This window comes from Protomyctophum bolini (genome assembly GCF_963924005.1).
Source record: "Protomyctophum bolini genome assembly, chromosome: 7".
Classification (NCBI taxonomy): Eukaryota; Metazoa; Chordata; class Actinopteri; order Myctophiformes; family Myctophidae; genus Protomyctophum; species Protomyctophum bolini.
Window position 1 is genome coordinate 46145414 of NC_137868.1, and position 13403 is coordinate 46158816.

Consider the following 13403-nt stretch of genomic DNA (forward strand, 5'->3'; position numbering starts at 1 on the left):
AATGTTTTACGAACACAAATCTTCTCTTCTTGACCAGGACACCATCTCTATAAACTACACCTGACCAGAACACCGTCTCTACAAACTACACCTGACCAGGACACAGTCTCTATAAACTACACCTGACCAGGACACCGTCTCTACAAACTACACCTGACCAGGACACAGTCTCTACAAACTACACCTGACCAGGACACAGTCTCTACAAACTACACCTGGCCAGGACACCATCTCTATAAACTACACCTGGATAGGACACAGTCTCTACAAACTACACCTGACCAGGACACAGTCTCTATAAACTACACCTGACCAGGACACAGTCTCTATAAACTACACCTGACCAGGACACAGTCTCTACAAACTACACCTGGCCAGGACACTGTCTCTACAAACTACACCTGGCCAGGACACCATCTCTATAAACTACACCTGGCCAGGACACCATCTCTATAAACTACACCTGACCAGGACACCGTCTCTACAAACTACACCTGACCAGAACACAGTCTCTACAAACTACACCTGGATAGGACACTGTCTCTACAAACTACACCTGACCAGGACACTGTCTCTACAAACTACACCTGGATAGGACACAGTCTCTACAAACTACACCTGGCCAGGACACTGTCTCTACAAACTACACCTGACCAGGACACTGTCTCTACAAACTACACCTGACCAGGACACTGTCTTTACAAACTACACCTGGCTAAGACACTGTCTCTACAAACTATACCTGACCAGGACAATGTCTCTATAAACTACACCTGGCCAGGACACTGTCTCTATAAACTACACCTGACCAGGACACTGTCTCTATAAACTACACCTAGCCAGGACACTGTCTCTATAAACTACACCTGGCCAGGACACCATCTCTATAAACTACACCTGGATAGGACACCGTCTCTACAAACTACACCTGGCCAGGACACTGTCTCTATAAACTACACCTGGCCAGGACACCATCTCTATAAACTACACCTGGCCAGGACACAGTCTCTATAAACTACACCTGGCCAGGACACTGTCTCTATACAAACTACACCTGACCAGGACACTGTCTCTTCAAACTACACCTGGCCAGGACACCGTCTCTACAAACTACACCTGGCCAGGACACTGTCTCTACAAACTACACCTGGATAGGACACTGTCTCTACAAACTACACCTGACCAGGACACTGTCTTTACAAACTACACCTGGCCAGGACACTGTCTCTACAAACTACACCTGACCAGGACACTGTCTCTACAAACTACACCTGGCCAGGACACCGTCTCTACAAACTACACCTGGCCAGGACACCGTCTCTACAAACTACACCTGACCAGGACACTGTCTCTACAAACTACACGTGGATAGGACACTGTCTCTACAAACTACACCTGACCAGGACACTGTCTTTACAAACTACACCTGGCCAGGACACTGTCTCTACAAACTACACCTGGCCAGGACACTGTCTCTACAAACTACACCTGACCAGGACACTGTCTCTACAAACTACACCTGACCAGGACACTGTCTTTACAAACTACACCTGGCCAGGACACTGTCTCTACAAACTACACCTGACCAGGACACTGTCTCTACAAACTACACCTGGCCAGGACACCGTCTCTACAAACTACACCTGGCCAGGACACCGTCTCTACAAACTACACCTGGCCAGGACACTGTCTCTACAAACTACACCTGACCAGGACACTGTCTCTACAAACTACACCTGGATAGGACACTGTCTCTACAAACTGCACCTGACCAGGACACTGTCTCTACAAACTACACCTGACCAGGACACCGTCTCTATAAACTACACCTGACCAGGACACAGTCTCTACAAACTACACCTGGCTAGGACAGTCTCTATAAACTACACCTGGATAGGACACAGTCTATATAAACAACACATGGATAGGACACTGTCTCTACAAACTACACCTGACCAGGACACCGTCTCTACAAACTACACCTGGCCAGGACACTGTCTCTACAAACTACACCTGACCAGGACACCGTCTCTACAAACTACACCTGGCCAGGACACTGTCTCTACAAACTACACCTGGCCAGGACACCGTCTCTATAAACTACACCTGGCTAGGACACTACCTGGATAGGACAGTGTCCCTACAAACTACACCTGGATAGGACAGTCCTTATACAAACTACACCTGGATAGGACACAAACTACACGCGAATAGGACACTTCATGTCCCTATACAAACTACAACTGGGATACGACACTGTCTGTCCCTACAAACTACACCTGGAAGTGTTACAGACCCGTAAGGATCCATCTGGACCCCTGGTGGTCCCTAGACATAGTTGTTGCTATACATGTAGCAACAATATTTCACCAGGTCAGGCTTTGGTGGCGCTGCCTCTTCAAGAGCAGTGTTGATTTCGTTGACTAAAACTAAACGAAAAATGTTCGTCGACTACCTTTTTACACTGACAAAAAAAACTAAGCTATGATGACTTAAACTAAGACTAAATATATTCATCAATAAATACAAATCACACCCGTGTGAAGTGAGTGGTGCAACTCCCCAGAAGTGCCAAATGGTTGAGAAATGACAGAGTTACCGTGTGGGGGTCCCTCTACTGTAGGCTAAACTCTACTGTACCGTCACACCCAACATCATATACAGTTAATAAGTGCGTGTGTGTGTTTGTGTGTGTGTTAGGTTGTGCACATGTGGTGAAAAACAACTACGTAATATGACGGCATAGAGGCCCGCCAAAACACATTTTAGTCGACTAAATCAACTGTAGATAGACTAAAACTACCAAAAACAACTGTTCTATAGGCCTATACAATATATATATATATATATATATATTAGGGTTTAGGGCTGCAAGTTAACGATTCATCGTAATCAAATCGATTATTCAATTAGTTGTCAACTGATTTGGTAATCGATTAATCGAATCGGCAACTAATCACTAGTTTTTTGCAATTTATCATAGGTTATTTCCCATTTAACCTATAGTTTTTCCAGTGTTAAGTGTAACTAAAGTAAAGATGAGTGAGCCATTCTCCTCCCTTACAATCTGATGATAGTTGCACATGTACAGTAGCGAATGCAAAGCAAAATATGACACATAGTATCAAGTACAAAACATATGGCTTGAATATTTATTTTTAAATTACCTATTTGAGTTCAGAAGAGTACTGTTCCTTTTAGACTGACACATGTGTAGCTATTCTTTAATCAAATGTATGCAGTCAGAATAAGTCTAAAGACACCATGAGTTGCTTTAATTAATTGCATTTGTCTTTTATTTGAATAACAGCCTATCAGCAGCTAATCAAATGACATTTTGAATGAATTATATTTGTTGATAGTTAGAACATGTCTAAAATATATTTTTAAGGTGATGGCTAAATAAGTGTCATAATCCGATTAATCGATTAAATAATCGGCAGATGAATCGATTATGAAAATAATATATATATGCCTCGATCATAACTACAACATGCACACATCAACACAACTCAGAGTTCATTCAATCAAATTTATTGATATAAAAAGCAGGAAGGCGTTTGATTAAAATAAACGTTTTTAAACAAATGTGTAAAGTTCACATAATATAGTTTTGAACAAAGTGTATAGTTGAACAGACACAGTACAGTACATATAAAATACATTCAGATAGAAAACACAGCACATACACACACACACGAAAAAGAACAGCACATACAGATAAAATAACAAACACAGAAACACAGATAAAAGAACAAAGTATTTACAGGTTTCAACCAGGAGAGGGCAGTGACGTGTTGCATTGATGACAAAATGAAGACCTGAACTTGGGTCTTTTAGAAAGGCTACTCTACATTCCCAGTAACATCAGTGCACAGCGGTTAGCAGAGTTGACGGTTGGACTGGACTAAAGTGGACTTATTAAATAATGTTCATTGTTAGCGTTGGACTTTATTCTATATAGAGTTAGAGTAGGAGTGTTCCATATATAGTTTGTTGGAGTGGACCTAATTCCATATAGAGTTAAAGTTGGAGTGATATTACAGTATAATATTATGATGTAGTTTGTTGGAGCGTTCTTATTCCACATAGAGTTATAATGACAAAGTGCTCTTACATATCGTTGCTGTCGCCGTGTCTGTCTGAAACCTCATATTTCCAATTTTCTATATTTCAACCTTTTGCGTTTTTCTTTTGTAAATTAACGCCTTACTGGATCATAGTACAGCGTCACACCAAAGTAGCAGGTCCAACAAGCTCCAAACGTGGCACAAAAGTTCCACATTTTGTCGTAGATCTGTATACTTTTTGCCGAATTTGAATCATGGGAAAAATATATAGACGATATAGTTCATTGTTAGCGTAGGCTACTCACTATGCGTGATGCGAGAGCAAAAAAAACAACAACATTGACATACCAAGAACATCATTATGAAGACACAGTAAATAATAACACTGTCTAAAATACATGATTGGAGTGTAGTATACTGCAGTTGCATTGCATAAAGTATTATGTGCCAAAGTATCAAAGTCGTATCTTTAACAAAACTCGGGTGATGCCGAGACGACAGCCCAATCACCTGCGGCAAAGGAACCGCTTCAGCTAGACGAAATCTGATTGGCCCACGCCGGCCCAAACGATACACAATTCACTCTCCCAATCAGATCTTCCCCTGAGACCAAGTGTAGTATAATGGCTAAGATGTGATACCCTGATGTACATATATCCCTTTAATCCAGGTTCAGATTAATACCCTGATGTACTGTACATACTGTATCCCTTTAATCAAATCCTTAACCTGTTGTTTAGCCTCGACGGTTTTCTGAAATACCTCATCATACCCCTCACTGGGTCGCCTGAGTGAGGGGTATGATGTTGCGAGACCCGAAACCCCGTTGACCTCAGGATACATCACTGAGGATACGTCCCAGGTGCATCCATGCAATGTTTTTTTGTTATACACATTTTCATGATTTTTCAAAAAACAGCAGACCTACAAGCTCGTAGCGCGACACTCGGTGCCGCGCTACGAGCTTGTAGATCTGCTATTTTTTCAATAGCTAAAGTGTGACATAATGCACCAAAAGGGGTTTCCGCCCTGAACGGGTTAAAAACCAACACTGAATTAGTAACTGTTCCCTGAACAGATTGTCAACCAAGTGTTGTCACTATGACAGCGTGTCAAACTTAGTAACTGTTCCCTGAACAGATGTCAACCAAGTGTTGAGTAATTATGACAGCGTGTCAAACTTTTGTTTATAAAGTATAACTCTATATAAAGTGAATGCTTTGCTTGAAAAAGGTTTGATATATATATAAACTATACTACTATAATAATAAAATGGAAGTTTTCATCTCATTTCTTGAAGAACTTCTTGTTGAGGAGGAAGATGAGAAGGTTGACGTTGATTTTGGCTTTATCGAACATCTTCATCACCGACACGCCCTCGTACTGCAACTGGAGCAGTTCCTGCGCACGCACACACACACACACACACACACACACACACGCGCACACACACACACCCCATTAAGACCCGTGTAGGGCAGTCACGATTACACGTTTAGGTCGACGATCAATTGTCACAAATAATTGCGATTAACGATTGAATTTGCGTTTTTGCCGTTGAACCTTGGACATTATATCGTGAATAGAATTTACATTCCTTTTAGGCTTCATAATTAAAAGAAAGTGCACGGGCAGATATGAAATTCTGATGAAATTAATATCGTTTATATTTTATACTTAGCGGAATAGTAGTGGAATAGTAGCAGAAATAGCAGATCTACAAGCTTACACAAATGTCCTTTACAGTGTTGTTTTCGGCGACTAAAACTATGGCGAAAAATGTCCGTCGACTACCGTTTTTCACTGACGAAAACTAAACATTTAGTTTCCACTAAATGAAAATGAAGCTGTGGTGATAAAAACCAAGACTAAATGTATCTAGACAATTTCGTCAAACAAATAAAAACTAGACTAAAATGTTAGGAAGACGAGACTAGAGATCCAGTATAAGTAAAAGACCAGTCATTTTACACAGCGCGACGCGTTGTGAGCTTGTAGACCGGCTGTTTTCAGCAAGTGTAAAATCAGTCATTTCGACGGCGTCAAGGCTCGACAAAATACATTTTAGTCGACTTAAACAACTGCAGAACTAGTCGACTAAAATCTTATGGTATTTAGTCAACTAAAACTAGACTAAACACTAAAAGATTCCAGGTGACTAAAATATGACTAAAACACTAAATGGAGTTTCACTTACTAAACTAAACAACACTGGTCCTTTAGTTATTTGTACGTTTTTTGTTGAAAATAATCAACGTTCATTTCAAAAGCACATTTTAAACTCACCTGGTATTTGAGGGGGAACTTCTCCATGTCCACGCCCAGAAAACGAGTCTTGACCTGGAACGTTCCGCCCTCTTCCGTGGGACAGATGTCAAAGGTCACGTTCTTGAACCTGAGAGAGAGACGAGGCAGAAGAGAGGAGAGTGAAGACACACAGTGATATTAAATATCCCTCTAACACAACATAACATCATTAATGTACTATTAATGTACATACTGTACTATTTTAACAGACTGTTCTGTACATTGAAACCCTACAAATAGACCTTGCCTAGCTCCGTCTATAGAACATGCTATGTAAATTGAAAGTGCTAACTAAAGGTTGGAGTCTGAAGAGGCGAGTCTTAAGATTGGGGCGGCAGATTGGGAGTGAGTCTGCGGTTGTAACTGCAACGGGGATTTGTTCCACAGTTTGGGAGGTAGAGGATTAATACATCAATAACTATTTGAGTGTGCGTGTGGCGTTTGTGTGCATGAGTGCGTGTGTGTGTGTGTGTGTGTGTGTCTGTTGTCTCCACCAGGCCGAAGGCATGGGGGGAGAGTATGTTTTGCACTCCGTCCGTGTGTGTGTGTCCTTCCGTTATCAGCTAATCTCCGGCACCGTTGGCCCGGTCCATGCCAGACTTTGCACACACACTCCCTGGATGCCAACGACGAACCTCTGCCCCAAATATTCCTCAACGGCCTGTTATAGCGCCACCATGAGGCCAATTTAGGCAAAACACATTTCTGTAGATTACTTGTACACATTTTATCCATACATCACACAATTCGGTATACACTATCTCCATAGTCATGTGATCAACACGGAGCGGCACCATTTCCCATCTTCCATCCTGATTGGCTAAGATTGGCTTCCAAAGCTCACACGATTGGTTCGTTTCGGAAAAATGCCACAAATCACAAACACAGTGTGCAATTTCCGTGAAATTATACACGCACATTTCCACTAGGCCGAGGACGACATGCCACAATTTCTTTCCCCAAATCAGCCTCATGGTGGCGCTATAACAGGCCAATTCCTGTTTTTAGCTATAACTGCATCGATCTGTATACAACTTATGTATGCGCACTCCCTAGAGACCATGGAAAAACATTGTCCCTGCATCCCTCCACATCTGCCGGTTATAGCGCCACCATGAGGCCGATTTCTGCAAAACACATTTTTGGAACAAAATGCCTCAAATCATCCAATTTCAAGGCGTAAGAAGAAATGTCACCCTTCTCACATTGGCCCATTATAGCGCCACCAGGAGGCCACGACCTGACCTTCGTTTTGGCTTTGTCGTTATGTTCTTTACTTCTTTTACTGTGTGATTTTGCTGGCATTTCTATGTTTTAGCTTTACAGTGTATTTAGCTTTTTTAACTTTCTGTATAGAACTTTGTAAACCCCTGAGTTGAGAAATGTGCTATACAAATAAAGTGGATTGGAGTGTGTGCGTGCGTACTGTGTGTGTGTGTGTGTGTGTGCGTGCACGTACTGTGTGACAGGCAGGTCTTCAATCTCCAACAGGACTCCTTTCTGCTGGAGTCGAGCAGCCGTGTAGGTCAGAGCAGGAGCTTTGTTCTTCCTCTTACTGGACACCTTACTGCGCACACACACACACACACACACACACACACACACACACACACACACACACGTTAGTTAGACACAAGGTGCTGGTAGACACAAGGTGCTGGTAAAGTCCCTGCTGGGGGCTGTCACGATTACACATTTTTAAACTAAGGGTTAGTTCAAAGTTAACGTTTTGGACTATGTTTTTGTGTTCAACTTTGACCCCTCTGTCACATGGAACTATGTTTCTGTGTTCAACTTTGACCCCTCTGTCACATGGAACTATGTTTTTGTGTTCAACTTTGACCCCTCTGTCACATGGAACTATGTTTTTGTGTTCAACTTTGACCCCTCTGTCACTTGGAACTATGTTTTTGTGTTCAACTTTGACCCCTCTGTCACATGGAACTATGGTTTTGTGTTCAACTTTGACCCCTCTGTCACATGCAGGAACTATGTTTTTGTGTTCAACTTTGACCCCTCTGTCACATGCAGGAACTATGTTTTTTAAATTATATATTTTTTATCCCACGATTTTGTAACCCATTTTTCACCCCTGTGCCAATCATCTACTGTGATCCTGGGCTCTACACACCCTCCGCCAACCTGGGGAGAGCAACGGACTTAACTCATGCTCCCTTCATGCCTGAGTGTCCAAGTTGCTCCTTTACACCTGACAGGGGGGAGTTTCCCTGGTTGGACATAGCGCGTGGAAGGAACACGTTATTCCAACCAATTCCTTTCCCCTCCATCAGGCGCCCCGGCTGGCCAGGGGGAGGCAGTTTAGAGACCAGGATTACTGCATGTTTTTGTGAGGGTACCTACCCTAGGGGACACGGGGAGAACATGCAAACTCCACACAGAAAGGCCCTTTCGCCAACCCCGCCTTCGGGTATGGGCACTGATGACGTGGAGGAGGAAACACGCCGCCAGCACCCACAGTGCCCCGAGCGGGAATCGAACCCAGGACCTTCTAGCTGTGAGGCGACAGCACTACCAACTGTGCCACCGTGCCCCTGTAGGAAGGAACTATGTTTTTGTGTTCAACTTTGACCCCTCTGTCACATGGAACTATGGTTTTGTGTGTCCGGTATCACTACGGCAGCAGTAGCACAAAAAAACACATAGTGCAGCATATTTTGACGTCAAGGACAGTGCAGGAAAGTTAGGAAGAGTTCATGTACAACGTAGAGAAGTGTGCATGTGTGTGTGTGTGTGTGTGTACTATAGCGCCCAATAGTGTGCGCGTGTGTGCGTACCTGTTCGTCAGGTTGCCCAGGCAGGTGTTGATGTACTGGTTGTAGTAATCAGCCTGCTGGTTGTACAGGGAGCTTTTATTCTGAAGGCTGACCAGAGTCTGTCTGAGCTTGATTAGTTCGGCCTGACGCCGCTGGCGATACAGCCTCTGGTAACGAATATCCTGGAGAGGAGAGGGGAGGGGAGGAGTGGAGAGGAGAGGGGAGGAGTGGAAAGGAGAGGAGAGGAGGAGAGAGGGGAGGGGAGGAGTGGAAAGGAGAGGAGAGGAGAGGAGGAGAGAGGAGAGGGGAGAGGGGAGGGGAGGAGTGGAGAGGAGAGGGGAGGGGAGGAGAGGAGAGGGGAGGAGAGGAGGGGAGAAGGGAGAAAATGATCACTTTCAAACTATGTAAACCACTTGTATACCTTTTTAGATAATCTGTTGAATGACAAATAGGGAAAATAGCAAACCTATACAAGCTTACAACGTGGCAGCGGTGGCACATCATGAGAGCTTGTAGATTTGCTATTTTACGATGATATATTTATATATATAACATGGCAGGGATAGAGCAGTAGTTCTACTTCTTAAAGGGGGGGAAGGGGGGATAATTACGATTATCTGAAATTACTGCGATTAGACGATTATGTAATTGTGACAGGCCTGTGTGTGTGTGTGTGTGTTACCTTGGCGATGAGCTGCAGTATCTGCGCGTGGGTGTCGGGCGGGGTCAAGACCCCCAGCATCTCCAGGCGACGGAGGCTCCTCTGGATCTTCCTCTTCTTCTCCTCCAGGCTCAGGTTGCCGTCGGCGACCAGCGACTGGTTGCGCTTCATCTTCTCGGGCGACAGGACGTCGCGCTGCGCGCGACGCTGCATCAGCAGGCCGTGCTGCACTTCCTGTTGTTGTCGTTGTTGGAGGCGCGGGGAAGAAGAATCGACATTCGAGAGTTCAGAATCGGATTTGTAGAGGCACTGCAGTGTTGTTTTTGGCAGCATATTTCTGTTTTCCAATAGTCTCTTAGGTTTATAATTTAGTCATATTTTATTAACCCGGAATGTTTGAGTGTTTTTTAGTCGTTTGGCGGGCCTTGATGCCGTCGTAACGACTGATTTTTACACTCGCTGAAAATAGCCGATCTACAAGCTCACAACGCGTCGCAGCGTCAAGTGTAAAATGACCCGTGTCTTTTACCGTACTTACAGTATACTGGATCTCTTGTCCACCAGTCCCTTGATAACATTTTGTCTAGTTTTCATTTGTTGACGAAATTGTCAATATATTTAGTCTTGGTCATCGTACAGTGGCTCGTCTTCCATTTAGTTTTCGTCAGTGAAAATAGGCAGTCGATGGAAAAAAAAATGTCTTAGTATTAGTCGACAAAATCAACACTGCTTGGAGGGGCTGTGCACCGGTGGCCGAACGGTTTGCGGAGCGGTCTTGATATCGGAAGGTCGCTATAGTTCGTATCCCCGGACCGGCACGTTAAAATTACCACCGCTGAAGTGCCCTTGGACAAGGCATTGAACCCCCTACCATGAAATGTTCTATATGAGCAGGGCCTGGCTGTAAACAAGTTCTTGAGCTTAGTCCAGTTACCCTGGGTAAACATGGTAACTTTCCTTTCCTTTCCCTGCGCTGCCTCAAGAACAGTATTTCATAATGTTGCCCTCAGGGAAGAGGTATAGCGAAGCATGAAAAACAGTCTTCTCCCCCAGGCTGTAAAAGTCTGCTAAACCTTTTCCGTGGTATTACGGCCTTGTATGGCTGTTCTGAGTTATTTTAAAACGTTTTAAACCTTTTTCGATAAGTTTAGTAATGGTAAATAAATAGCGGCTTTATCCAAGGCGCTTTACATAGATACATTTCTGAAAAACCGATGTCTCTATATCAGTGGTGCTCAAACTATTTCATGTCAAGGACCCCCAGAATTATTATGCAATTGGCCGCCGACCCACATCTGAAAATATGTTGTTCCAGGGACCTCGCAGAAGCAAAGCTAAAAAACGTTCGCTCTAAAATAATATATTCAAAAGTTGGGGCCATATTTTCTCAAAAATAGCAGGCCTACAAGCTTGTAGCTTGTAGATCTGCTATTTTCCAATAGCTATAAAGCATAACAATGCTTAAAACACCCGAAATGGGTTAACAAGTAAAAAGAAAGTGGGTTAAAAAACTAAGCTTCCCATCGTGTTATTTCTCCAGGAAACAAAGAGAGGGAAGAAGAGAAGGAGTGGGTGGTAATGGTTTGTAGAAAAAGGCCAGGAAAGACAAGTTTAGAAGCTTGTTCCACACACAGACAGCACACTCGTAGGGTTCCACTCACTCAATTGATTGATTGATTGAACACACACTCGTAGGGTAATTAAGTGTACCTGGTTGCGCGACGTAGAGGATCTCAGTACCTCCGCGAGAGAGTCCCCTGGCTGCGCCCGTATCACGTCAATGATCAACTGTTTGGTGCTGAGACACACACACACACACACACACACACACACACACACACACACACACACACACATCAATGATCAACTGTTTGGTGCTGAGACACACACAAATACAACTGTTAAAAGGTATATTCAGTGATTTCACTTAATTCAAATATCACTTATTTTTTTGTTTTGTTGTGATAATCGTCCCTACTATAGTGTGCTGACCATATAAGGAGTTCCTCCCTGTCCCCAGTTAACCCCTGGGGGTCAAAAAACCGTATGTTTCGTTTTTGGCTATAGGTGGCCCAGCCTTCATCCAATCGTGATAGATAGGGGCCTTCCGCCAATCATGATCGAGCGGGGGCGGGCCTTGGTGTGTGTGCTGTTGGCCTGTTGTGTGTCCCCCCCACTGTAGTGCGTGCATGTGCACATCTTGTTACCGGGGCGGACCGGGTGGGTTTCCAAATCACCCAAATCACTGAATGCTCCTTTAACCCATTTAGTACATAATACGTCCTGAAAGGATTGGAACCGAGAGGTGCCTTAGACGTCTGTGGACGTCCAAACGACACGGGGCGAGATAAGAATATTCAGAATTATTCCTATTTATTTTTTTTGGCATTTCGCTTTTCGCTTGCCGTATGCTAACGCTCTGTGCAACTATTAGCTTGTCATTGACTGCCATGTTAGCGCGGCGGAAAGAATGACTTGTATCTCCTGATCCAGGGCGCTCTCCGTGGTGATGAATGGATCGATATGCTGCCGCTGCATTTCTGCTCCTCATCCGTCTCTCCCGCAAAATATGAACTCTTTTTGGAGCGTATATAAATATATTAAGATGATCGGAGATTGTGAGGTCACTTTGTCAGTCAACTTTTTTAAGAAAGTATTTCCGGTTCATGGCTTTCAAAATAAAAGCGATCACTACTCTGGCGATTACTCTGGCGCAAGCAACGCCTTTATTTTGATGCAGTTCCGGTACTAAATGTGTTAATACAGAGAGCAGGGTCTCATTTTAAAAAAACCTTAAAAAAAAAATGTACTAGCTAAATTTAACTAACGTGTCTACATCGACACGTTGTGAACTGGTAGATTGGCTATTCAAACTATTCAAAAATGTTTTTCAAAATAGTAAAAAAGAAAAATACGTTTAGGGATAAACTAAAGCAGTGATGAAAATAGGGCTCTATTATGGTCCATGCTAAACACCTTATCCATAAACGAATTAGCTTTTATTTTTTTTACATTTTTGAATAGTTAAAATGACCAGTCTACAAGCTCACAGCGTGTCAATGTAGATTGGCTATAGTTGAACTATTCAAAAATGTTTAGGGATAATGGGTTTAGCGTTGACGAAAATAGAGCCCTCAATGTCTGGGTGAAAAGACTAGAAAAATGGGACCGACCCAATGCCTCCTGCTTGGCATTCACAGTTGGATTGGAGTACAATGTAGGCATTCCATTTTTGTGTGCAAATGAGAGTGTGGACGACATTATTTTCTCCATACATTCCTGCTGTAGCAGTGATGTAAAAAATATCCCCACCGTCATATTTTTGCCATTTTTACAATCTGCAGCATTTTACTCACATTTAATTTTATACGGTTATAACCCTGTAACACCCAGCGTTGCAATAATTATATTTTAATTAAAAAAAATATTCACCTAAAAGTCATCATTGATGTTCATTGCAATGCTGTGGCAATGCCATTGGTCATGCTATTTGCATATAAATACCTCCCACAGAGGCTGAAATTCATGAATTAAAAATCTCTGGACTGGCAATTTTGATTTCTTTTTGGAGAGATAAAGTGCCACAATTTT

General features: G+C 43.1%; 1 protein-coding gene across 1 annotated transcript in view; it reads right to left on the reverse strand.

Annotated features, from left to right (window-relative positions):
• Nucleotides 1-5067: 5067 nt before the first annotated feature.
• The window catches only part of iqgap3 (IQ motif containing GTPase activating protein 3), a 52785-nt gene continuing 44449 nt past the window's right edge, over nucleotides 5068-13403 (reverse strand). The window contains exons 32-37 of the mRNA XM_080767623.1: nucleotides 11523-11610; nucleotides 9834-10046; nucleotides 9173-9333; nucleotides 7837-7944; nucleotides 6357-6465; nucleotides 5068-5471 (exon numbers count right to left, since the gene is read on the reverse strand). Coding sequence (XP_080623749.1) covers nucleotides 5358-5471; nucleotides 6357-6465; nucleotides 7837-7944; nucleotides 9173-9333; nucleotides 9834-10046; nucleotides 11523-11610 — 793 coding nt within the window. The 3' untranslated portion in view covers nucleotides 5068-5357. The remainder of the gene's footprint in view (nucleotides 5472-6356; nucleotides 6466-7836; nucleotides 7945-9172; nucleotides 9334-9833; nucleotides 10047-11522; nucleotides 11611-13403) is intronic.